The 25,523-nt window shown below is 28.4% G+C and overlaps 4 protein-coding genes across 5 annotated transcripts; 1 reads left to right on the plus strand and 3 right to left on the minus strand.

The window, feature by feature from the left end:
- Positions 1 to 9: 9 nt before the first annotated feature.
- LOC126842818 (E3 ubiquitin-protein ligase listerin) lies at positions 10 to 9,305 on the plus strand. Of its 2 annotated transcripts, XM_050579992.1 has the most exons (21): positions 10 to 272; positions 1,046 to 1,250; positions 1,317 to 1,484; positions 1,881 to 2,147; positions 2,295 to 2,401; positions 2,681 to 2,861; positions 2,934 to 3,107; positions 3,481 to 3,674; positions 3,744 to 3,876; positions 3,960 to 4,631; positions 4,702 to 4,885; positions 4,949 to 5,685; positions 5,750 to 5,871; positions 5,959 to 6,103; positions 6,580 to 6,752; positions 7,127 to 7,648; positions 7,898 to 8,023; positions 8,087 to 8,227; positions 8,298 to 8,652; positions 8,722 to 9,081; positions 9,156 to 9,305. In XM_050579992.1, exons 2-21 carry the CDS (start codon positions 1,206 to 1,208, stop codon positions 9,213 to 9,215), a joined length of 4,866 nt encoding a protein of 1,621 aa, XP_050435949.1. In that variant the 5' UTR covers positions 10 to 272; positions 1,046 to 1,205; the 3' UTR covers positions 9,216 to 9,305. The 2 variants fall into 2 exon arrangements, with proteins under 2 accessions (XP_050435949.1, XP_050435948.1); XM_050579991.1 differs by lacking the exon at positions 10 to 272 and having other exon boundaries at positions 643 to 1,250.
- Positions 9,306 to 9,317: 12 nt separating this feature from the next.
- On the minus strand, positions 9,318 to 15,674 carry LOC126842819 (putative mediator of RNA polymerase II transcription subunit 26). Its single transcript, XM_050579993.1, has 15 exons — positions 15,360 to 15,674; positions 15,174 to 15,303; positions 14,756 to 14,869; positions 13,595 to 13,692; positions 13,346 to 13,539; positions 13,017 to 13,228; positions 12,828 to 12,947; positions 12,499 to 12,734; positions 12,316 to 12,435; positions 11,384 to 12,181; positions 11,259 to 11,320; positions 10,913 to 11,046; positions 10,648 to 10,692; positions 10,179 to 10,238; positions 9,318 to 9,758 (listed from the first exon to the last, which is right to left on the minus strand). Exons 1-15 carry the CDS (start codon positions 15,453 to 15,455, stop codon positions 9,415 to 9,417), a joined length of 2,763 nt encoding a protein of 920 aa, XP_050435950.1. The 5' UTR covers positions 15,456 to 15,674; the 3' UTR covers positions 9,318 to 9,414.
- A 783-nt stretch (positions 15,675 to 16,457) lies between these two features.
- On the minus strand, positions 16,458 to 18,858 carry LOC126842824 (leucine-rich repeat and death domain-containing protein 1-like). Its single transcript, XM_050580002.1, has 5 exons — positions 18,683 to 18,858; positions 17,922 to 18,135; positions 17,563 to 17,845; positions 17,177 to 17,485; positions 16,458 to 17,054 (listed from the first exon to the last, which is right to left on the minus strand). The coding sequence occupies exons 1-5, from the start codon at positions 18,812 to 18,814 to the stop codon at positions 16,910 to 16,912; spliced, it is 1,083 nt and encodes a 360-aa protein (XP_050435959.1). The 5' UTR covers positions 18,815 to 18,858; the 3' UTR covers positions 16,458 to 16,909.
- A 975-nt stretch (positions 18,859 to 19,833) lies between these two features.
- Positions 19,834 to 24,893, minus strand: LOC126842822 (interferon-related developmental regulator 2). Its single transcript, XM_050579997.1, has 8 exons — positions 24,452 to 24,893; positions 22,834 to 22,947; positions 21,944 to 22,115; positions 21,647 to 21,848; positions 21,372 to 21,574; positions 20,810 to 21,053; positions 20,527 to 20,745; positions 19,834 to 20,448 (listed from the first exon to the last, which is right to left on the minus strand). Exons 1-8 carry the CDS (start codon positions 24,489 to 24,491, stop codon positions 20,365 to 20,367), a joined length of 1,278 nt encoding a protein of 425 aa, XP_050435954.1. The 5' UTR covers positions 24,492 to 24,893; the 3' UTR covers positions 19,834 to 20,364.
- Positions 24,894 to 25,523: the final 630 nt, after the last annotated feature.

Consider the following 25,523-nt stretch of genomic DNA (forward strand, 5'->3'; position numbering starts at 1 on the left):
AATTTTATTGGTTTTTCAACTTGTTCCCCATATATTAGTCCTATGTTTACTTGATCAAATGGTGACAATAGCCTTTTGGATACCTATTTTGTATAAAAATAACATTTTTAACCACTGCTCCGGAATCTTGACCAGGGTTGTGAGAAAAATCAGCATGAAATGTTATTAGGAGAAAACTAAAGACTTGCGTTAAATTTCAAACGAATTTGGATACACACCTGAAACCTTATATATTTAACAGCTATGGAGAAGTATAAAAATTTCAATAAAATGTGATTATCTGCAATACAATGATTTTTTTGAAAATTATTTATAACATTTTATGTCTGTTACTATGAAGTATGAAAAAAATGTTCTCAAATTTTTTTGGATAATGTTGACCATTTTCGTAAAAATAATTTTTAGTTTTTTTCTAGACCTCTTTTTATAGTTTTTCCATAATATCTTCGGTCATCAAAAAAATGATTATAAATCAGTTTCTTTTATAAAATAATCTCAGTTTTCTGAAAAAAATATTGATATATTTTTCGTGTAGTCATTAAAATTTAATTTAGATTCTAAATAATTGTTTTTTTTGTGTTGCCCAAAATTTAAGAATTTGTTTAATATTTTTTTTAGGAAGCTGAGAAAATGTTACATAAAATGGTATAATCCGTGGGATTACACTACTTTTCCCAAATTGCATAAGTTACCAAGGACAATTTTTTCCAATTACCAGATTTTTTTAACATAAGTCATAACTATAAATCTGTAACGTCATCATAGACTGGAGCTGCAAACCTAAACGGTTTTTGGTTTAGCGGAGCGAAGGCACGGCGCCGAGCGGGTACCCTACACCCGGGTACCTGCCGCCAAATACTATAAATAGTATTTGCTGCCGCGCTGTCTGTATCAGTAAAAAAATCCGCCCACTGATAAGAAACTTGTCATTTATGCAATTTGGGAATAGTGGTAGCAACCCGATTTGATGATATCAAAAACTTTTAATAATAAATTTGTTTTTCATTTTCTCATTTTTAATCTTACAATTTGTAATTTTGATTAGGATTACTAAACGATATACGTTACCAATAAGTTGCTGAATTTTTATATTTGACGTGTATAACGGTATTAACTATACATAAAGCAGTATAAACACTTACTATTTATTATTATATTAAAGAAATAGATGTATACAAATTTTTAAGACCACAGTTTCATCAACAATGGGTAAAAAACAAGTGGCTCAAAGAGTGAAGAATAACTATAAAGTAATTATTTTCATGGCTTTGATACGATATAATTAATACAAATTCTTAATTATAAATATTGTTTAGCCATCAAGCAGCGCTAGAGCCCAGTTGTTATTGAATACAAGTGACTCATATTCAGTAGTTCCGGATAAGCTCAAGTTATTTGCAGATATACTTGATTGTAATGTCAGTCCAGATTTCCAAGTGGTTTTAAAAAAAATGAATAAAAAAGATTCCACTACTAAACTTAAAGTATGAAATGATTTCATTTATTTATTTATATGTACTTATAGGACGTCTGTTAACAAACCGATGCTTATAAAGCAAAAGGTCGTAAACGAATGAGTTTTTAATATATTGGCGTCAACACCAAGATTTTCTATCGATTTTGCCGACTTTCATATTGTTACGATTATTTTATGTTTAAATATTTAACGGTTATAAAGTTTGTCAGTAGTGAACAAACGTTGTTAGGCACAAACGACAGTTTAAATAATATATGATAAATAAATGGATTAATATAAAAATTAGTACTTTAATTAATTTCCCAACAGAAGAAGTACTGTATTTTTATTTTGGCTGTCCTATAAAGTTACAAAAAATGTCGTTAACGACCTTTTGCTTTATAAGTAACGAAATACTTTTTAGGCCTTGAAAGAGTTTGCTTCTCTATGCGATACTAAAGACGAAGATACAGTTAAAGAAGTATCAGCTCTTTGGATCAGTCAGTATGTAAATTTGTGTAAGGATAATGAGCCAAGAATAAGAGAAGGTGCTCAAAAATCTTTAAGATCCTATTTGAACCGTGTTCATCGTAATGTAGCTCCATTTCTTAAAAGATTTTTTGCGTACTGGTTTGTGGCCCAATTCGACACTCACCCTCCAACTGCATCTGTTGCAACATCTACATTCGAGGTATTTTATTTTGCTTAACCTTACTAAGCTAATTGTACTAATTATTTATAATATTTTATATTTTCTTACACTTATTAAGATTTATGTGTACCTATGATAAATTAATATAAATAATATGATACATATTGTGTTTTTTTTTTTTTTTAGAACACTTTTCCTCCTAAGAAGAGAACAGAAGTTGTTGTTTTTTGCCAAAAAGAAATTTATGATTATTTAATTGACAATATAACTAACCCAGTTTTATTAAATACTAAGTATGAACACATTTTTTGTTTTAACAGGTTCAGCGGGCACCGTAACTTTTTAATGTTATACACATCATTTTATAATACAATTAGGTTAGGTTCAGTTTAGGTTTATATTACTTATCAGATTTCAGGCGTACTCTAATGTCCATTATGGCCTAGGAGAATTAAACTAAAACAACACCGGTGTCTGCTGGTGCTGAACCTGTTAAGGCAACATCCATTGCACATTGTATGCAGTGTCAATACATTTTTTTCTATAATTTTATTTTTATATCTTCATTTTAGGGGTGACTCTGATGAAATAAAAGAAATGCAAATTAGAACGGCAACCAGCTGTTTGTATGCAACTGCAATGTTTTTAGATATTCTTCCTAAAGAACATGTTACTAATATTGAGAGTGAATTAAAATTATCGTTACTTAATAATTCCACTTATTGGAAACTGAACAAACATCCTACTCCAAGTGTTTGTTATTTTTATTGTATACTTTTATTTAATTATTGAATGTTTATAATGTTATTTACATTTTTAATTTAGGTTCGTCAGGCTTGGTATACCTTAATGCATTCTGTACTTGATAAACTGCAACATTTTTTTCAAGACGAATGTAAAAAAGTGGCTTTTGCTGTTTTTGATAATGTTGATGAGGATAATGTTACAGTTTCATTGACAATTTGGAAAAATATTCTTCTTATTTTTTCAAGACCTGAAGTAATTATTAAGTTATGATAAAACATATTCGTAAATAGGAATCACATGACATTCTATTGTCCTATTATTATGTGCACCATATTTAACATTTTCAAAATTATCTTTGTATAACAATAAAAACCACAAAATTTAACTTATAACTATATAGTAATTTGTAACACTGAAAGCCAACTATTTAGGAGGATGAGTGGCCGAGTGTATAAAAGTGGCAGTGTGTTAACGCTAACTTTAACCAATTCAACACTTAGGCACTCGCGGTCGAGAATGTCTTACGAGTAATAATAATAACAGCTCTATCAAATGGAAATAAATTAATAATTTATTATTTTAATAATTTCAAAGTACGTTTAATAATATGTACTATTTTTTTCAGTTAAATGCATTTTGGATTAATACAAACGCTGAAAAAATTTTCCTTCCAAAGCTATGGAAAGTATTATCATGCTCTAAAGGATGTGTATCATCAGCTTATGCGAATATTTTAGATTTATGCAAAAATGATCCAATTATAACATCCATGACTATGTCAGAGTTTCACTTAAAATGTGTAACATCGATTGTACAAGGGTAAATATCTTATATAAAAAAAGATCTTAATAAAGTGTTAAATTAATCTTATTCTTTTTGATGGTCAAGGTTGGAAAAAATGTCTACACGGTTTGATCGAACTAATTTTATAACTGGTGTTGAAACTCTTTTTGATTATATTATATATTGTTTAAAAAATAATCATCAAGATGAATCATTTTGTAAATGTATGATTTTTGAGGTATGCATTTATTAAACTTAGTAATCTAGATAAGGGATTTTAGTGTATTATTAAAGTTGATGTGTACTGTTTTACAACAATAGGTTATTAATATAGTTAAATTTAGTCTGGCTGGAAAGTTGGCAAAAAACATGACGCCTCCTGTTATATCTCACTTGACAATACTACTCGAAGTTTTGACAAATGATAGTACATTACACAATTTAAAACTTATCATATGGAGTAATCTTAACACCATTTTGATTGATGGAGTGAATAAAGAAATTATCACTGAGAATATACAAAATCAATTGCATGTACATTTAATCATGTTAAATCATTTAAAAAGTCCAGAAATTAAAAAGAAGAAAAATCTAAGGGTGACTTTTGAAGAACAAAAGGGAGATGTATTTCAACCAGCAAAACCTTTGTTTAATGAGAGTTATAAAAATGATTTAGCAGATTTTGTACATGAACTTTTGCAGTTTTATTTAGATAAATCATCATGTCCCGAAGTTGGCTACTTGCATGCAAACCACGTGTGCCAGGTGATATCGGCGTTCAAAAATTATGGTATCGAAAAAAAACTGTCAAAAACATTGGTAGTTTCAAACGATAAAGTGTCACCTTCATATAAATTATACGAATCTTATGTAAAAACCTGGTTAAAAGATGACAAAATATTAACATATAATTTGATATCGTTGATTATCGGATTATTGGAAAGTATTGATGATTCTTCAGAACAAATTATTATAACTGAAGACTTGAATTCGGTAATATACAAACTTTTAATGTAACTATAATAAATAGGTGTTAACTAATATTAAGTTATTTTTTACTTAGTTTGGATTAAGTGTTGTGCTTAAAGAAATAATGAGGTACATTAATGAAGGGTATACTGTTCCTGAAGTTATTTGTAATTGGTTAGAAACTGCACCATTGCAAGACGAGTTTAAAAAATTCATTATTGATCAAGAAGTAGATGATAGTAAATTAAATTTACTAGTAAACTGTTTAAAACTTAAAGGTACTTATTGTTTAAATAATTAACATTATCAATGAATTATTCAGTAAGTTGTATTTTTTTCAGAAAATACAGTATGCGAGAGATGGACCAATATACTTTTAGACATGGTTTGTAAAAATCCTAGTCCATCAATAGTCATCATGCTAAGACAAATATTTGAGAAGAATTTAAATGATAAAAAATTTTTAAATTCTCATTTGAAACTTATTTTTGACTCATTAGAGTGTCTAATCCGTACTTACTTGAAAAGATCATTGGACGGAGAATCTAGAGATCAACACGAACTCAACCAAACATGGAAAATTATATTAAATAATATGTTAGATAATTACAGTATGGAAATAGTGAACAGATGTTGCTCCGTTGTAATAGATTACGTTATAACTACTGAAAACCACATAGAACATGTAGAAAGTACAGTAGATCAGTTTGTTGACGACCTGTTGGCCTGCACTAAATGTGAAAATATTCCTTCGTTGGTGTTCTATGAATTGTTTAAACAAAACAAAGACTATGAAAAAATAGTTAAATGTTGTGAATTGGCTTCATATTTTGATGGATCATTATTGTACTCTGGAAGTAGTAACGTAACTGTTGATTACACAACTGAATGTTTTGACACAGTGTATGCTTTGTACTCGCATACTTACATCTTTTCAAAGTTGATAATGAAATTTTTCAACATAACTGAACGCTTATCAAATCAAATGGAAGATGTGAATCAAGAATTTATTGACATTATGGTTAATGTAGTTTGTAATGTCAACATAATAGTGGATGTTCTAAAATATTTTTCAAATGTGAGTATGGAAAACTTAATCTACAAATAACTTTATTTTATAACTAATGATCAACCGTAATTAGAGGAAATATTGCTGCCAACTGATTAGTAGCATTGTTGATGATACTAAAACATGTGTTGCTGAACTTTTACAATCGCAGACCAAAAACGTTGCTACAAATATTGTGAAAAATATCATAGAAAAGTAAGAAATCATTATGATTATAACAGTTTATTAGCATGTGCAATTACGATAATATCATATAAATAATGTAAATGTACCTAATTCCAGAACTATTAAAGATAGTGCATACTGGAGTAAATCATTAGAATCAATTTTAGATATACTTTCATTGCCTAGTGAAGAATTGATAAATTTGTATAAAACTTCATTGTCACAGTATAGCGATAGTCCAAATATGATACACGTCATACAGGTAACATACTAAACAATTACAATATTATTAGACATGGTTGTGATTTTGAAATATTTATAAATCTGCTCAATGTTTTTATGCATAATACTTATATTAGAAATTGGTTAAAGCTTGTATAATGTGTTCATATTATTTAAGATATTATGAAAACAGATAACTGAAAAATTATTCAAACTTGAGTGGGGTATTATATTTACACTATTTACATGACTTGAGGTTACTCCCACTTCAATGTACTCCCACATCCAAGTGGGAGTAACCTCAAGTCGTGTAAATAGTGTAAAGATAACTGAAAATTATAGTTTTATGATTATCACTAAATTAAGCATTAATTTATACAAAAACAGTATATCAATGTGTACATATTTTATTTTTTTGACTGATTATTTATGTTTATTTAGTCATTTTAGAAAATTGAATTTAACATTGTATAGGGTGCATCAATTAAATGTGTCGTTCAAAATTTTATTTTTCAGATATTTGTTTATTTGTGTGGTATGGGCAACTTGGAATATGATCATCTGACACTGCCTAATACACGTTGTATTTGGAATGGGCATTTTAAAAGAGCAGATATTAATGAAACATTAATATCTCAATTTGAAAGAGTGTTGGAATCTGAAGAGAAGTTGTTGACAAATGATGTTGAGTAAGTAACAACCCTTTATCCCTACACTGCATTTATGCATAGTCAAAAACTAATTTTTTAAATTAAAAACCTTAAAGCGTGGACAAAAAAATTATATTACAATATATTTAATATTATATTTATATTACAATTATTGTGGAACTCTACATTACATAGGATGTTCTCAGTAAGAAAGGTAAGAATAGGCAAACACCTTGTACATTAGCGTAATCACTAGTAAGATATTAAACTTTTTTATTATTCATTACAAGGCGAAAGAAATGGTAAGAAAAATGACAAAAAGAGTGTATGCAGTGGTGTAGGGTTTTAAATGTATAAATTAATGAACAGCCTGTCTGGGAATTCATAAATATTATGGTTACACTTTTTTGTAGATGCTTAACAGAAAATAAAAAAATTGTTGAAGCGGTGCGAAATGCTGAATGCTTGAATATTATCTACACACGGGCAAATTCATCAATACAGTTAAAATACAGTAAACTGATATTTAATCGTTTGAATTCTTGGCTTCTGACTTTGACGACAGTAGATTTTGATAATGTTACATTCTTACCAGTTGGAATACTGACTATTAATGTTGGTTCATTGTTTGCAAATACTATGAAATTCTACAATCAAGAGTTCTATAAAAATATTGACCCATCCTGTGAAACTATGAAAAAATTTAAAACGGATACTAAAATTTTACACAAATACATGGCTAACATTTGGACAAAACTATCAAGACGATATAAGGATGATATCACACAGCAATTGGTGTTGGAGTCGTTCAGCAATTTAATAGAACACGTAGAATTGGAGAATACTGATGAAAAATGTATGTTTAGTTTGTGTTGCGAATTAATATGTTCAGACTGTTATGCTATAGAAATTACGGCTTATACTATTTTACAAAAGTAAGTACTTTAAGGTAAAAGGAAAAATTATTTTCTGCTGAACACATTTATTGTCATTTAAGTTATTGTGTATACTTAATTAAATTAATTTTTGTTTCATTGCCCATTGATATAATGAGAAAACCAAATTTATATTTTTGTTATAGCTATTACAACAATTTATAATTTTTCATCCCTTGTAAATATTTTGTGTATAGAATTTTTAGTTGATTATTTTGCAACATAATTAAAATATTCATTTCATAATAGATTATGTGAATGTCATAAAGTGAGTGTCGAAACAGATGAAGAATCTGATGAAGTACCGTTTGAACTGAGTGTACTACCATTGCAACGACTTCAAAACCTTGTCACACTTGAATTAGCAGATATTAAGTACGGATTTGATAAATAAATTTACGTCCATTTTGATTTTCTACATTTTCAATTTTTTTTCAGAATTGGAAACACGTATGAACCCATCCCCTTTACAGAAAATTTCAAAAACACTAGAGTATACTTACTGTTGTGGAATGTAATATTTAAGCTATGTTCAAAACTCGAATCTCAAGAAAGATATAAATACATTTCTCATTTAAAGTAAGACTGTGTAATAGTTGTTTTAAAAAAATGTTTCTAATGAGTACTTAATAAATACATATTTTTGTAGCGATGAAAACTCTATTTCTTGCTTGACCGAGAACCTGCTGAAGTTAATGCCTCATTCTATTATTAAGACTTATGCTAGTAATGATGTCAATCCGATTATCAAAGGATTATTCAACTTGGAACCTTCGTGTTCATCAAATGACTACTGGGATAACAAGAAACTTTGGCACTTAGTATGTTGGACTTACTATAACTTATTACACACATTACCTGCAGTTGTACGTAAATGGTGGGTCGACAGCGAGCACAAAGTGTCTACTTTGGTTGATAAGCTCACAACTAAATATGTGTCACAGAGTTTGATTGTTCAAGAGTTCCAAGATATAAAACAAGCAAAAAAAATTGATAACATTGTGGTATGCTCTAATTTATTTATAGTTGCAAAAACAGTAAGATCGATTGATATATTTTGTTTAACAATGTAGGTAACCTTGTATGAGAATAGAGGTATTCTTGTAGTGTCCTATATTATTGAAGAAACCGCAGTGGACATAACAATACAAATGGCTAGTAATCACCCATTGGGTTTAATCAGAGTAAGCAGCGACAGAAGCATGATAAACATGTCTCAATGGAAACTATGGCTAAAACAATTGGCATTGTTTTTTTCTCATCAAAATGGTTCAATAATTGATGGTATATCATTGTGGCAGCTAAATATTTCACAGAAATTCGATGGTGTTGAGGAATGTTACATATGCTATTCCATACTACATAATTCTAACTATCAGTTGCCTAAATCAGCCTGCCGCACATGTCACAAAAAGTTCCATAGTTCATGTTTAGTAAGTATTATTATTGTAATATTTAATCCAAAGTCATGTTAAATATTAATTTTCCAATAACCAAAATGTTTCAGTATAAATGGTTTGTAACAAGCAACAAATCCACTTGTCCTATTTGCCGGAATCTTTTTTAAATTTAATATATTATTTATTATACACAAGAAAATATTTGTTAATTGTTTTTGATAACTGTTTTTCATAAATAATAAATGATAATAAAAACAGATTTTTCATTTTATTTTTAAAAATAGACTTAAGAAATATTTTAAATTAAAATAAAATTTATAAAAAATGTAGTCTTTCCATTTTAGTCCAAAAATAAATAATAGGATATTAATCAACATAATGTAAAGTGCCTTCTTTAGGAGGTGGTGTACCAGTAATGGTATTTTCTTGCGGACTACTACTCTGCTGTATCCAATACGAAGGAATTTGTTGTTGTGACTGATAAGTAATTGTTGCTTGTGGGGGTTGCTGTTGCTGTTGATGTTGTTGTTGTTGTTGTTGTTGCTGCTGCTGTTGTTGTTGCTGCTGCTGTTGTTGTAATTCAGATGCTTGAGCAGGCGTGAATGTCTGATTTCTCATTGGATCTGGTAGTACTGTGAACGTTACTGATGGTGGTCGATTGTTCTCCGATACTGGGGTTCCAGATCGCTGATCTGGCTCATATCCTCTACCTAAAGAAATTTTAAAATTATACTTAATAATTTTTCATAGTTTTTATGTTTACCACCTTAATGATAAAAAATAAAAGAGGAAGAGGAAAACCGAGAAAGAGGTGGTTGGATGCGGTTGAGAATATGAGGGCTGCTTATACCAATATGAGAGGATGATGTGGGAGGTCATGACATTGAAAAGTGGAAGTTTAGAATAAGAGTGGCCGATACCAAATAGTAGGGATGAAGGCGAAGGAGGAGAAGAGGAATAAAAACATGCTCAATGATAAAAAAAACATCCTAATATGTTATCCATGAAAAATACAAAATAGCAAGAACAAAAATAACTATTAAGTTTGGTAATTCATTATCTTTAAAAGTTGAGTTTTAATGATTTTTTAAAAAAAAAATTTATGTGCACCTATAAATTAAAAAACTTACCAGGATAAAACTGATACCGTTGCTGTTGTTTGTTGCGATCAACTTGTTTATTCATATCATCTAAAAAAAATTATATATACATTTATTTTTTTTAATAAAACAAGTTTAAATAATTAAATTAATCAAAAATAAGTGTATGAAATATTAAGTTGTACAGTTTGAGTAAGGGTGAATAACATAGCTGTGTCAGTTGGCAAGAGACTCACTAGACACAATGCCTGTTTTGAGAAATAACCCAAAGGGAAACGACTGCTATCCAATACTTTCCTCAGAACACAGCTCATATTATTCATTAACAGAAGTTGTTTAGCCAAAAATTCTTTTAAGTGATACATTTTTAAAAACATGTAATAAATAATTATCTTTAGATAATTGTAATGTTTATTTACAATGTCTTGCCAAAGAAAGTACTTTGATAATTTATACAGTATAACAAAAAATTGTACACTTAATTTTAAAATATAATTACCCTTCGAGTTCATGTTGGTGCAGTCTTTTGAACGCATTATATCACCTGTAAAAGTAAAGCTATTACTTTATATACAATGTTTAACATAAAAAAAAAAAAAATTAATTATTTAATGTATAATGTTTCCTGTAAAAAAAAAGTACAAGGCATTATTAATTATTTTTATTTCTGAAAATAAATGTTAGTATATTTATTAGCTACCCTGTTTGCCAAGCTGAAAAATAAAACTACATAGTTTAATATTAATATTATTTCAAAAGTTAACCTGAAATATTTGTAGCATTTATTGTAGAATGTTGTTGAAAGTTAGTCTGTGGTGTAAGTCTGCCCGTACTTGAAGATTGTACTATACCATTTATGGTCACATGGCGCACTTGGTTGTCATCACTACCATCATTACTATTAAAAATTTGGCATAATTACAATAATTATAAAATAGTTATTAAAATATAAAAGCTATGTTCTATCTTCTGTTTTCCTGGAAATAATAAAGCTAGTACTTATTAATATAACTGCCGCTAGAACATAAATTGTTAGTAACCATGACTGTAATAAAATTAAAAAGAAATATTCATGTTATTTTAAATGTAAAGGTAAGTATTTATACTTGCCCAGTAGATGGTCCAGTCCGTATAATTTTTGTTCCTGACATACCACCACCTTCTGACACAACCTATAATAATGAAGACAAAACAGTTAAGTTAAGCAATTATTGTTTTTAATTATGCTATCTTACCATTTCGTAAGATCGTTTTACTGGTTGATATTGAAATTGATTGCTTTGTTGATAATACTGAATGGACTGTTGTTGTCCTTGTTGAATCATAATTGGTTGATGTGTACCATCATCTTGTTTGTAGATGACCTGCTGTTTGTCTGACATTTGTGTTTGAATTATTTGTTGTTGTGATTTAAGTGTTTGTTGTTGCTGTTGTGGAAGAGTCATTGTTACAATACCATTTCCTTGTGTTTGCAAAATTTGGTGAGATATCGGTAACGACAAAATTTGATTTCCATTAGCTTGCGCTGTCTGTTGAGTAAAAGCTTTACTTTGTTGCTGAAGAAGTAATTGTTGCGTACTAGCCTGGTTTGCTTGTGATTGTAATAAGCTAGGCAAATTTTGTATTATTTGTGGTTGAATATTTTGAAACTGGTTTAACTGAGGCATCATCATTTGGATTTGAGCGGGTTGCCCAGGTGTTTGCTGTACAACCAATTGTCCGTTCGGAATATTAGCAGGTATAAGTTGACCAGATTGAGTATGTTGAAGATGAATAGTCTGCATTGTGGGCTGTTGAATTTCAGCTGGTGGTTGTTGGTACTGAACAATCATTACTTGACCAGGTTGGCCGGTTGGCTGCTGATATTGTGCCATTTGACTACCCAATATATAAGTTGTGCCAATTAGCCCAGCATTTGTAGGTTGACTTAATTGTGTGACTTGACCAACATTTGGATTTTGAGTCATTTGAAATGCATTTGACTGAACTTGAGGTTGATAGGCTATTATTTGACCATTAGATGTTTGAATGTACTAAAGTTTTTGTAAACAAAAAAATGGCCAAATTATATTATTTAATCTTACACGTTTACGTATTATATATTATATTATGTACTTTTTTATGTATATATTATATTATGTATATTTTTGAATACTATCATATTTACTTGTATGGGAAGTGCAGCTTGAGTCATAAATGCTTGAGTATGTGGAATGACACCATTAGCTAAAGATGTAGGTGTAGTATGAGTCACAGAAGGTGTGTGTTGTACGTTTTCTAAACTTTTCTATAACAAAATAATAATAAAGTGTAATAAATAAATATCAGAAACAGTATATATAAATTATACAGATTGCTGTTGATGAATTTGATGCTGTTGTTGAGGTTGAATAGTAGAGTAACTGACAGGTGTAATTGATAACGGAATTTGATGTTGTTGCTGCGGGCTAACTACTTGTGCTTGTATCTGAGGCATAATAGGTGTTTGTTGTTGAGCAATATGAGTAGGCCCTTGGAGATTTTGAGCTTGTTGTTGCTGCTGATGACCTCCAATAACAGGAGAGGGTACAGCCATTATTTGAGGTACTGTAAAATATAAAAAAATTTAATATTTTTTTTGAAATATAATAACATATTTTAATAAGATTAAAAACAAAATTTTAAGTTCAGATATTTTACCAGCTTGTTGGGTAAACAAGGGCATTTGAACATTTGCAATAGAAGATTGAACTATTTGTGAACTATCCTGCAATGCCATCATACCTGGTTGACCAGCTACTTGAACAGTCTGATATTGTGCTGTTGATAAAAAAAATACAAATTGCAACTATTTAGTATGTATTAATAACAGACAAATTTTACGTTTACCTGGATTTATCTGTTGCATATGCCCATTATTTGTCTGTATAGTCTGATGAAGGATTGGCTGTTGAATGTGTACTGTAGAAGTTTGATGGGCAACATTAGGTGGTGGTGCAACGTGGTTGGAACCATAAGTGGCACTATATTCATTTTGAATAGTCTCAATTAAATTAAAAGCCAATTGTCTTCCATTTTGTAATACTTCATTTTTAGCATGTCTAAAAAAGATTAATGTTAATGTAATATACATATTTGATATATTTATATAGCACCTTAGTCTTAAATCATTAATAATAAAGAGTAGTTAAAAGTAAAATGAAAGAAATAGTAATTACTCAACACAAAGATGTAGGGGTTCAACTGATTCTTGGCCATTAGCTTCAATGAATCCCGAACCTCTACCTCGCATGGTTACTACAGCTTTTGTTTCATTCATGATATAATGAAGGTTAGCGCCGTTCACACCAAGTATTTTATTTCGTAGATCAAAAGCTGGTGGAGCATGGTCTAATCCAATTAAAACTTTTTCCTAAAATTAAAATTAAGTTATTCATTAAATATTATAAAAAATAGTACTATATTACTATTCCAGCGCCATTAATTAAAGGACCAGATGTCAAATTTGGATGTTTTGACATATCCTTGTCACGCTGAATCAGCGATTGAATTTTCTGGATTGCAACTATAACATTACAATAAAATTTATTACTAATATAACATATTATTTCTGGGAACATGATAGCATGGCTGAAGAAGGGTCTAACAATTAACTAGCCAAATGGGATAAAAACAGCATAAAACAGTATTCTATTCAAGTCAACAATTTTGGTCACTAGTATTTTTCTCTGGTAAGAGTACGGATAATGTAGGCAATCTAGAAATCAAAATACCTCACTCACACCCTGCAAGGGTCTCGAATTTGTTTGATCAGATATAATTTGGCCAATAATAATTTTAACATGACTAAGAAACGCCTATCTAGTAGGTAAGTACAGGTATAAAGAGGACGTGATATAACCTTATTATTAAGAACCTAGGTATAGACAATTTTTTTTTCAAAATCTTAATTTGAAGCTTAACTACAATATGTAATTATTAGTTTAGTAATTAGTACTTCTTTTTGGTAGTTAATTAAAATTTGGGACTATCGCGCAGCATCCTTGACAGCGATTTAAAAAAATGTTTCGTCTTAACACAGTTACGTAGAATGCATTTTACTAGGACCATGGTTGTTTTAGAGCAAAAACATCTATTATGAAAGATAACAACAATTGGAGACAATGTGATATCCAAATTTAAAAAAAAATGTGAAAAAAGATAACTATTTAAAAAAAGTAAAAATTTGCTATTTTGAATGTTAAATTTTAAGCTAAATATTAGGTTAATCAAAAACTGATATGACATCGTCTCCAAAATCTTGTCATCTTTCGTTTTTGTTAGGTAGTTTTGCTCTAAATCATCATGAAGCGAGTAAAATGCATTTCGCGTAGGTATATTTTAACGCTGGAAAATTGGGTGTATAATGTCCTCTTAAATGTTAGTCCTTCACCAAAGAGGATATCCAAAGGGGATAGCGGCTCACACTAAAACACTGTCCTTACTCACTCGTCTTCTGATATTATATCATACATACATTCATGTGAAAATCCAGAATCAAAATTTTACTTTAAGGAAAAATATATATAACTGTTAATAACTTAAAAAATTATATTTTTTAAGTAAATATAAAAAAAACAAATTCTTACGGTCTAAATTTTGTTTCTTTGGCCCTTTGATCAACAAATGTAATGACCGTTCTGAAGATGCTTGATTTTTTTCCTTAGGAGTTAAATAACGTCCTCTAGTAACAATTACTGTTCCTGTTTAAAAATTCAAACACACAGTTATAAAAATAAATATAAAATTTAGTTAAAAAAACTGGAGGGATTTAACGCTCAAATCCATCCAATGTTTGGTATTTAATCAAAAGTATGGGTTTTCAGAAGATTTAAAAAGTACACTTGAAAAAGCTTTAAGGATTGGGCTCAAAACCCTAGTTTTTGTTAATTTAAACTAAAATTAAATTTAAACAATGACCATCTGCTACAAAGTTATCTATACAAAATATACTTTTTAATACTATAAACATTATAAATTAGACAGGTATCAATCCAAGTTAAATACCAGAAAATTCTTCAATATCATTCTGTATAGACTTGCTAGTAAGAAGTATTCGGTCTGTATCAGCTAAATCGTTGATTTCAAATTGAGTTTTTAACTGTGGCGACGACTGTTGAGGGGGTGGTCCTTGAATCTGTTTTGAACAGTTAAATTACACTTCAGCTTTATCTACTGCATAATGATACTTACTTCGGGCTGATCCCCAACACGCTTTGCAAGAGCTGATTCTACTCGACTTGCCATTTCAACAGCCATTTTAAGATTGTTAGTCGGCATGGACATCATTTTGTCAGTTGAGGGTAAACAATGGAATCAAATTTTCTTCAAACAATAACATATTTTAATGATTACGCTAAATAAAATAATATTAATTTGTATTGTTGTTTCTCAATAATACTGAATGTATAAACTATAAATTAATTTACGATAATATTTATAAACTATTTGCTCTTGTAGTAAATAAATTGTCAATTGTTACTTTTAAATAAAGATAACAAAAAGGAAAACTGTAAATCGTACAGTGTAATCTAGAGCATAAATATAAGCGTTCACCCCAGAATATTGTGGTAGTCAACCGTATATCACAACAGTGTGACCATTTACTCGTTATCGCTACAAAATACAGTAACTATTTACAATAATAATTGTACTATCTACGTTCAACTACATTTTTTAATTCTACTAGTTACTACTGACTACTGATCCCGGGTCTATAGACTCTGGGTATTTTGCTATAATTGTTAATAGCAACTTGCTACTTTGTACTTGTAACTTGACACTAGACAGGAGTTCCTTAATATTTTAATTAAATTGTTAGTTAAAAATTTAAATAGTTCCTGTTTAACTTAACTAAACAGTCCAGTTGTCGTAGGTATTCAACCAAAATATATAATTTTGAAATAAGGAGATGTTGTCTTCACAAACTCAAGACTTACATTTACAATATGTGTGAAAGGTGCCACAAATAATGTATTCATACGAAATAATTTATTTATTTGTTAATAATAATATAACTCAAAATACCAGGAATATCTATAAAATAAAATTTTTTTTAAATTTAATTTACTTAAGGGGAATGGAAAGCGTAAATTTTTTTACAAATAAAAACTACATAAAACGCGGAGTCACTTTTTGGAGTGTCTACCGAACCGATTTTAATAATTTTCTTTTGTAGTTTAACATCTTCTCTATGGGACTAGAAGGCCGATTGTTTATTTTTGTTTTTAAAAAATGTTTATAAACATTTTGATTTTTACTTTTTTATAGTTTTTTCTAATACATCTATCTTTAAAAGTAGTATAGGTAATTGTAATCGTAATGTGTTCGCCTTGAAAATAGTAGACTTATGAAAATGGCTATTAGTTCAATTTTTGTAAAATATTGCCTATCCTTTGCCTCTTAACAAATAGCGCTTTCCGTTCCCCTTAAAAGTATTTAATACTTGTAGAATGCATAGTACATAAAAAAATGAATTATTATTTTTTGTATTTACTAATTGTTGGACAAAAAAATGCAGTTTTCTTGAAAATGTTGAATGAAATATCTATTATTACATAATCACATAAAAATAGTAGTTGTATTCAAATGTACACAAATGTTTATGATGTATTAAACTGTAACACTATTATGTTGTATTAACAATTATGTTTCGTAAAAAAAAATGATTATATGAGACGTTAATTGATAAAACAATATAAATTAATATAACAGAAAATACATAAATCAAACTCGATCTAGGTTTATAAATTTGATACATTTCCAAATGGCTTGATTGAAAAATGCAATTCTTGTAAAATTATTTTATAGCGTTTTTCAAATAGTTGATTAGATATACTGTGACAAGCTTTTGAGCAGAAATATTGGGCATTTAGATGAGTTTTTGCTCTGAAATAAATTGTATTTACATAGTTTTAACATATCACAAGTATGGATAATTTTTAAACATTATTTTTTTTTTACATAATTTAAAGACTAATAGTATTATTAATGATTAAGTGCAGACTTACTCATTAAAAATTAAGCAAATATAACTGTAAGTGAACATTGGTCTTAAGCATTGCATACACGTAGCTGCAGGGCCAGATTTAAGTTGGATGTACAATGAATTTGGAGTATCATTTTTTGAAAAAGGAGTCTTCCAAACGTACAACGATCGAAGTGCAAATTCACACAATGAAGGATAGTATGCATAATTTTGAGAATTAATAACATTTTTAATTTTTGGTGATACAACCAAGTTACGGCCTGCACATATTAATATCACATTTGACAATAATTGCGCTTCTAGAAATTTTTCTGTACCACAATAATTTGCACTAAAAAAAAAAAAAAGAATAAGAGATTTAATTGAATCGCAATATATAATAAATAAGATTATAACTTTGTATTATACTTAATGTTTATAACCATATAGTTCAAAAAAGGGTTATGGTCCAATTTGATTTTAGCTTCGTTTCTAAACACAACAGCTGGTACGTACAAAAGTTTATTGTGATTTAACGATAAGTATTCAATGTTTTTCAAACGGGCTAAATTATCAGGTACACATATTAATTTATTATTGTCTAATAATATTTCACCAAAATATAATTCTTCTGGGTTGTTTATTTCTGGTAGTGTTTCAATTGCATTATGTGATAAATTCAACAACCACAATGACCGCATGTTCATAATTTCTTTTAATAATTAATTTCTTTATTTTACACAATATAAATTAAATTTATTTAATTTTAAGTTTAAATAAAAATATACCTGGTGGAACAATTTTAATATAATTGTGTGACAAGTCAAGTTGAGTCAATCGCAGAAGATCGGATAACTTTGATGGGATTGATGTGATCATATTATAAGGTGCACATAGAACTTCTAAATTTGTTAATTGACAAAACTCGTCAGGAAAGCTAGATAGTTTGTTATTGTCCAGGTAGATGTGTGAAAGTTTATTCATACAATTTATCCATCTTGGCTGAAATACATAATTATTACGATATAAAAAATTTTAACTTTTTTGTAACTTAACTAAAATATTTGTTCCTTGTATCCACAATACCTAAACTGTGACACATGGCTATCTTCTATTAAAATAATCTATTTATGTTATGTATTAAAATTAAATTAATTTGTAACTATGTGACAATTATTTTTTAATTTTAAATACTTTAAGTTAAGCAAATTAGGCTTAATATAATATTTCATAAAATTAAAAGGTTTAAAGTTGAACTGGGATAAAATATTGGCCCACTTATTAAATAAAAATCAGTCTTTCCCTATTAGTAAATTTAGAAATAATGGATCTAGCAAGCTTAAGTAGACCAAAGCTTTACTAGCCCTAAGAGTGAACACCCTTTTGTCTAATCCATCACTGGATATTTTAAATAAAATGAAAGGTCTTTATACATATGTATCAATAATTATAATGAGCTAAACATTACAATTTGATAATTTTATGTTTAAAAATACAATGAAAAAAAAATGTTTTAAATAACCTATCATTTAATTGAACAATAACTTACTAGTGTTTCTATAGTGTTGTTTTTGATGTAAAGTTGAATTATTTTATTCTTGTATAGTTTTAGATCTTCTGGAAATTTATCCAAGTTTCTATCATTCCAATGAAAGATATTTCCAATATCAGAAGTTGCCATTGTTAAACGTTGAAAGTGCAATTCACATTAAATGAAGAAAATTAAAAATAGAAGTTGGCAACATACCAAAAGAATATGTTTATAGGTCAGTGGATCAAAGTTAATAGTTAATATTTATGATTTTTTAGAAATAATATACTATAATAATTTTTTATAAACTATTTAAAACTCTTTAACAATTAAAAAATGGTATACATGTATACTCTGTAAACGTTAAAAAATATTTTATAAATTAATTATCGTTTTATAAGTATTAAATATTGAAATCTAACGTGGTTTTAAAAATATAATTATATTGACTTTTCTATAAGAATGATAAATGCATTTTATGGAAAAAAAATTCTATATTGAAAAATGATAATAAAATATCTTTTAATACTCAAATTACATAGATTGTAGTTATTGATGTAACTATTATCTATATACACTATAAATATATTATATTACCGTTCTCCTAATAAAATATTGAATAACAATATAAAGCATAATTATTGGATGTACTTACGTGTAAATTTAGTTAAGGTATATCACCAAATATTAATAAACTGCCATGTTATTTTAAAATGCACATGGATTTATATTCAATAAATAATTCACAATTTTAAAATAATAAATTATACTTTTATTATTAACAAATGAAAGGTATTGTGGAAAGTTAGACTAAAAAAATATTATTATTAATTAATAAAATTGCATAATTTTAAACACATAGGTTATTAGTTAATGGATGAACATTAATATATTGGACATATCACAATAAATAGTGGTCATTCAATTTTGGGTTAAACTTCATATTATTAACAGTTTAATGAATGAACTGTTAACGAATAAAATAATTAATACAATTTTAAATTAGGGCAAATAATGTCTGCATCATAAACTATTTCAATTTTTTTTATAACTCTCAGGTACCATTTTTCTTTCAACATTACAACTTGTTTTATTAAGTATTAAAAATATTTTTCGTTATAAAAATAGCCCAAGGATATTATGGAAACAAACTAAAAAGTTACAAATAATAAATAATTTCATTTCATTCAGTATATTTTAAGATATTTAATGAGTCGTTTTCATCCCATTACCTGAGATTAGGTTTTTAGTTCAATAATCAGTAACATATTTGTCAGTCTTAACATATTATGTAAAAATCAATGGCAGTAATAAGTTACAACAGATGCTAAGAGCTTACAACAATATTACAAATTATTATTTGCATGCATAAAGGTGTGGTTAACAAAAAAAAAAAAATACCCAGCTACTAATTATATGTATTTCAATTATAACTACAATTTCTAGCAAACTAAAATAATTTACCATTATTAAAATTTTTTTTCAGAGTAAGTTTTTATACTGTTTTTTTGAAAAATCAATAGTAAAGTAAATAACAAATAAAATAACCCCAAACAGTTTGAAAAAAGAATTTTTTAATATAAAGATATTAAGTTTGTGAAGTGAGTAAACAAAATATATAAGAATTTAACATATTTATCACATGCACGCTTAAACCTTAAAACATTATTTAATTTTTAATAACAGTATATTTTGATGTTTTAATCAATAAAAGCTGTTCGTTTGTCACGTACTTTTGCTCGGGATTTGGTGCGTACTTTGAAATTAGCTGCATTAATTTGTTGCTATTAAGAAAACAATTATTTATAAATATAAATGTTTAATTATGAAAACCTGTTATATGATGATTTACTAATAATTACCCTTTCAAGTTTTGACTGTTTGTTGCTTAATAATTTAGTTTGACATAATTTGGGGCCAAGATTTAGAATGTCTCGCACAAGATCATTTTCAGTCATATGTAGATTCATACCCGAACCTAATGCTTGGCATAATACATCATATTCTTTTTTTTTTGTCCATGTGTTCATAGATAATATTTCTTGTCCAAAACGAATTTGAATGTTAGGAGGTTCATCTAACTGTTAAAGTTAAATGTATGGTTAGATGTTAACATAAATTATTAGTTTTATTATATCAGCATACTTCAACATAATGAAGAATTTGTCTGAAATTGGATCTTTGGGTTTTTCTATCTTTTTTAGCTCTAGACTTCTGTGAATCAGTCGCTAGTTCACGTAATTTTGTAATAAGTTCTTCGTCAGGCTCATATTCATCCATATCTTCACATTCACGTGCCATTTCCAATAAAATTGTTAATAGTTCACCAGTAGCCATTCTTACTTCTAAATATGCAGAGTCCAAGAGAACGCTCAATTCTGAAAGAGTACTATATTTTTGCTTTGTTAGATAATAATAATTAAAAACAAGATAAAGTTATTATTAAATAATAACCTCCCTATCCAATTTATCTCGACTTGTAGTGACCATTAAGTTACTTATTACCAATATATATACATTTTTTTTTTAAAGACAAAGTCTACACTTAAAATAAAAAACCTAATCATAAAGTTACATTATGATAAAAAAAAAGGTTTAAATTAAGCCAGATGGCTTATACATTGGTATTTAATAGTTGGTTACACTCAAACAAAGCATAATTGCGTAATTATGTTGTAAAAACTAAAATTTTAAAAAAATAACTTACGGTATTGCAGAAGAATTTCTAATTGATATAGTTGACAAAAGTAAACACCAAGAAGATAAAGCAGTTGAATATAAGGAAGCTGCAGGGGCTGTAATAGTAGTTGAATGGATTAAACGATTCCATAAATTACGCAATAGCTGCATTGCTGCATCAATTTTTTCATTGCAAGTTATAAATGTTAACAATGCTATAGCTAAACAGCACTAGACAAATTAAATATAAATTATAATTATTATTTAACTAAAATATAACAATAATAATAAACAATATTTTACTTTTTCTCGTGCAAGCAAAGGAACTGATTCATCATTAGCAACAAACATTAGAGTAGGTAAGAGTTCTTGACATATATCTTCCGCGACATCAATAGAACCTAACTGTATACATAAAAGGCAAGCTAAATTAGCTGCAGCTGCTTTTTCATTATCTCCGCCTTTTCTCAGAGCTCGTTCAATAGAATCAGTAATTGTCATACGTCTGTAAAAAATGAGTTTACGTTTATTTCATATATTAAAAGTTGTATACAATTTAAATACGATTAGTTGAAAAATTTGAAAATATATTTAAAGTACCTATTAATAATGTATTCTGGAATAAACTTTTTACAAAAGACATTATAAACAAATTCAAAACTAGTCGTACGGCCTTGTGCAGATTTTTGTGTCAAACCATCAATTGCATCACCTAATTTCTCTTCAAAAGCATCATTTAAAAGCTGATCTTCAGTATCTTCTGTTGCTGCACCTAGTAATTAAGATATTTATATTTTATATTTAATTATTTAATATTTTACAAACAAAAACCTATTTAAATTTGTTAAAACATTTAATTTTAAATTAACCAATTTAAAAAAATACTATTATTGTCATCAACTCATAAAAAAACAATTCATTATTTTATGCAATTTGTAGAACAGGATTCCTATTATATTTTATGGAAACTTTATTCTATTTATATCCCTTGTTTGGTAACTTCTTCTTCTTCTACTAAAGGGTTTGCCTTGACGTTGCAATAGAGTTACTATCAGATAAAATGCGGTGGTTTTCTGTTGCCTTCCACACCAATTGGGTACACATTTCTCTCTCCAGACGGTTGACTGGCCAGCTAAAGGAACGACCAACGACCTGGATTCAAACCACGACTAGTTCGTAGAAGCACTGCAGAAGTAACCCTTTCAACCACGATGTGTTTGTTGATGTAAAGTCTAATATATCCTTTTTAAAAGTGCCATCGATTATATTTGCATTGTTTTTTATGTAATAAATAGTATGCACAGTTAATAGTTATTATGTTCCAAAGGCTAGTATCATTTTTTTTGTTTTAAATACTTAAAGGAATATATTCTCCATAAAATTATTCTCTTTCATGTCTTACATATAGCATTTAAAATTTTAAATTAAGACTTAATTAATCTTAACAGGTACAAATAAATAAATAAGAAAATTATAAGAGTAATACTCACAAGAGAATTCATCAACTGATGTGCTGCAAGAGGCATTACTGATTACACTTGCATTATCATTATATGATTCATCATCAGATATGTCAATATCACGTCCTTTTCCACCTAATACATCTAAAAACAAATTATTTAATGATCTAATGAAATACTGAATTATTTTTTGAGTGTATTATAACTTTAATATTGATGAGTGTAAGACATGAATAAGTATGTATTATGGACGCTTAGATTAAATGTGTGTTAGTCAATAAACAAGATTTACTATGTATTTATTAAGTAATGTGCATTGAAAATAGGTTTATATATAAAATAATCCTGTGTTAACTTAATTTACATGAATGTTTGCATCTAAACATAGTATGTGTTTTAATAATAGAAAAACTACCAATAAAGATTTTTGTTAAATTATTATGTTTTAGTAACATATTTGACTCCAGGTAATATAAAAGTAAAGTGAGATATAAGATATAACATCTTACTCTTCGATAAATTAATTTTTTTGTAAAAATTATTTTTACTTGCAAGTGAAATATATTACATATTTATGTCTGTATTACTGAGTAATCTATATGTATAGCAACTTAAAAAAAACAGTTCATTTTTGTTTTAAAATAAATGTGTACTTAAATATATAAGTTTATACACTTTGTAGTATACATCTAAAACATAATTTTTGACATAATATTATATTAAAAAAACAAAAAGCCCCCCAAGAATAAAATAATGTAGTTTACAATTAATATTTTTATATGCTATGCCAATATATAAATAAAATAAACGCTGCTGTAACTTAAAATCAGATACAATTAATATTGTATCTATGGTTTTTAGTTACAGCAGCTGTTATTATATTATATTTATGCTTTACATTGTACTAAAATAAGATAATTGACATTTATATTATGCACAGCAATTGTGAGAAACATGATGTGCGATCATTATCTCATGGACCTTGATATTTGAGTTGATGTTCATGGTCATTACTAATATACATATGAAATGTACGAATTGGAAGTGAAAAACTATTGATGACAAAATTAGTAATCTCTCACCCATGGCTTAAGTATGCAAGAATATTGCATAATCCCACTTTATTATATTATAAATTCATAAAATGGCAGCATAAGGGTACATCATTGTTTTTGAAAAAATATATAAATAATACCTTTATAAAATAAATGAATTTGATTGGCTAACCCTTACGCTGCCATTTTATTTTTATCGTCGAAAATTTCGAAAAAGAAGGGGTAGAAATGCAATAACCTAGTATATTTAAATCAAGTCACTACACACTACTGCTCGAGCGCATGTGTACTCCCTTGCAACAAAATCAAATACCAATATGACTCATTGCCAACGTGTAAAATATGAGTAAACAAAAAAAAAATGGGAAAATGGACTCTTTTTACGTTAAAACTCCTTTGAGGGTAATGATTTGCAACTTTACAATATTATTATTATATATAAGACACGTGTAGACGTTGTGGCGGGAAAATGGTGGTCGGAATTTAGAGACAATCGAAATAACATGGCCTACAAGACAGCGGGGCTAAAAAAATAAACCCACGGCAAAGCGTCTTTTTTTAATTGAAATAATGTTTGTTCAGTTAAATTTTACCTATAGCAGTCCTATGTTGCCTGCGCTTTCCTCGGGGCATTGTCGTATCCGCGCGTATATGGCGTTTGTGGTATAATCAGATTTCTTCGACGACGGTCGGTGAAAATTCGTTTTTTCGAGGGTGATAATTGTCACGTTCGATAATACTATATGTTTGTTGCGACTGTTGAAAACCATGCACATCATGCCAGCTGTCGGGATGGGCAACACACACTATACTGGCGCGTTAAAAAAACAATATTATTTTTAAAACATCTAGTCACCAATGGAGATTACGTTACGCAAAACCAATGTACGCGTGTAGAGTGAGTGATTATGTGGCTATTCTAGCAGCTGCCTGTTAACAGACTATAGTGAGACAACAATATACACTGTAGACAAAAAACGGTGGGGACGGAATATCATGCAACTATTGAAGCAATTATGGAATAATATATATTTGCATTTATATATATATATAATAATTAATAATTATATTTATAAATATTGTGCGAGTCTTGATTTTTATAATATTAAGTATTACGAACTACGAAGGAAACTGAAAGGCAGGGCAAAAATCAGCTGGTACTCGGTATAGCCAATGCCATTAACTATTATAACTGCGGTTTCACTGTTCCACAATGATTACATTTGATTACATCCGTGTCAGCTGATATCTTGTTCAAGGAATCAAGGTGTAAGGTTAAACATGTCATGAATTCAACATGCATAAATTAACCCGATTTTGGATGCAAACGTACATTATTCTTATTATATTCGTTGCGTCTGTGTCGTATTTAATATTCCAGCGGGCTATCTATGTATGTTTGATCCTAAGATATCTGTGGTTTGATCTAATTAATTTTAACTTTTAAGTTAATACGAATTGACAAATTCGTCATTAATCACACAGCAACCTCCTTTTGCAAAGACCTGTAATTGCTACATAGTATTATGGGTTTTATTTAAAAACGACTAATAATAATAATAATAATGTGTGGCGGGCCACCGGCCACACATCCAGCACTGTATAGATATAACATTGTGTAGTGTAGCCTTAAGAAGATGGCTGTCGCGTTTTTGTGTGATAAGT

This window comes from Adelges cooleyi, unplaced genomic scaffold (genome assembly GCF_023614345.1).
Source record: "Adelges cooleyi isolate 19-005CV unplaced genomic scaffold, UGA_ACOO_1.1 ACOO_flye_CR_arks_rails_tigmint_CR_PRNA_574, whole genome shotgun sequence".
NCBI classification, from domain to species: domain Eukaryota; kingdom Metazoa; phylum Arthropoda; class Insecta; order Hemiptera; family Adelgidae; genus Adelges; species Adelges cooleyi.

Bases quoted from the DNA above. Each gene is read 5' to 3' on its own strand.
- LOC126842822 (XM_050579997.1), bottom strand. From the start codon at position 24,491: ATGCCCCGAGGAAAGCGCAGGCAACATAGGACTGCTATAG. The intron at 21,575-21,646 runs GTAAAATATTGT...TAATTTGTCTAG, and splicing joins CTTTGCTTGCACGAGAAAAA to TGCTGTTTAGCTATAGCATT. The intron at 20,449-20,526 runs GTAATTATTAGT...TTTTCTTAATAG, and splicing joins AACAGTCAAAACTTGAAAGG to CAACAAATTAATGCAGCTAA.
- LOC126842819 (XM_050579993.1), bottom strand. From the start codon at position 15,455: ATGATGTCCATGCCGACTAACAATCTTAAAATGGCTGTTGAAATGGCA. The intron at 12,735-12,827 runs GTAAAATATCTG...TATATTTTACAG, and splicing joins CTTGTTTACCCAACAAGCTG to TACCTCAAATAATGGCTGTA. The intron at 11,321-11,383 runs GTAAGATAGCAT...TCATTATTATAG, and splicing joins TAAAACGATCTTACGAAATG to GTTGTGTCAGAAGGTGGTGG.
- LOC126842818 (XM_050579992.1), top strand. From the start codon at position 1,206: ATGGGTAAAAAACAAGTGGCTCAAAGAGTGAAGAATAACTATAAA. The intron at 3,675-3,743 runs GTAAATATCTTA...TTGATGGTCAAG, and splicing joins GTAACATCGATTGTACAAGG to GTTGGAAAAAATGTCTACAC. The intron at 4,632-4,701 runs GTAATATACAAA...TTTTTTACTTAG, and splicing joins TAACTGAAGACTTGAATTCG to TTTGGATTAAGTGTTGTGCT.
- LOC126842824 (XM_050580002.1), bottom strand. From the start codon at position 18,814: ATGGCAACTTCTGATATTGGAAATATCTTTCATTGGAATGATAGAAAC. The intron at 18,136-18,682 runs GTAAGTTATTGT...TATGTATTTCAG, and splicing joins ACAACACTATAGAAACACTA to CCAAGATGGATAAATTGTAT. The intron at 17,486-17,562 runs GTATAATACAAA...TTTTTTTTTTAG, and splicing joins TATATGGTTATAAACATTAA to TGCAAATTATTGTGGTACAG.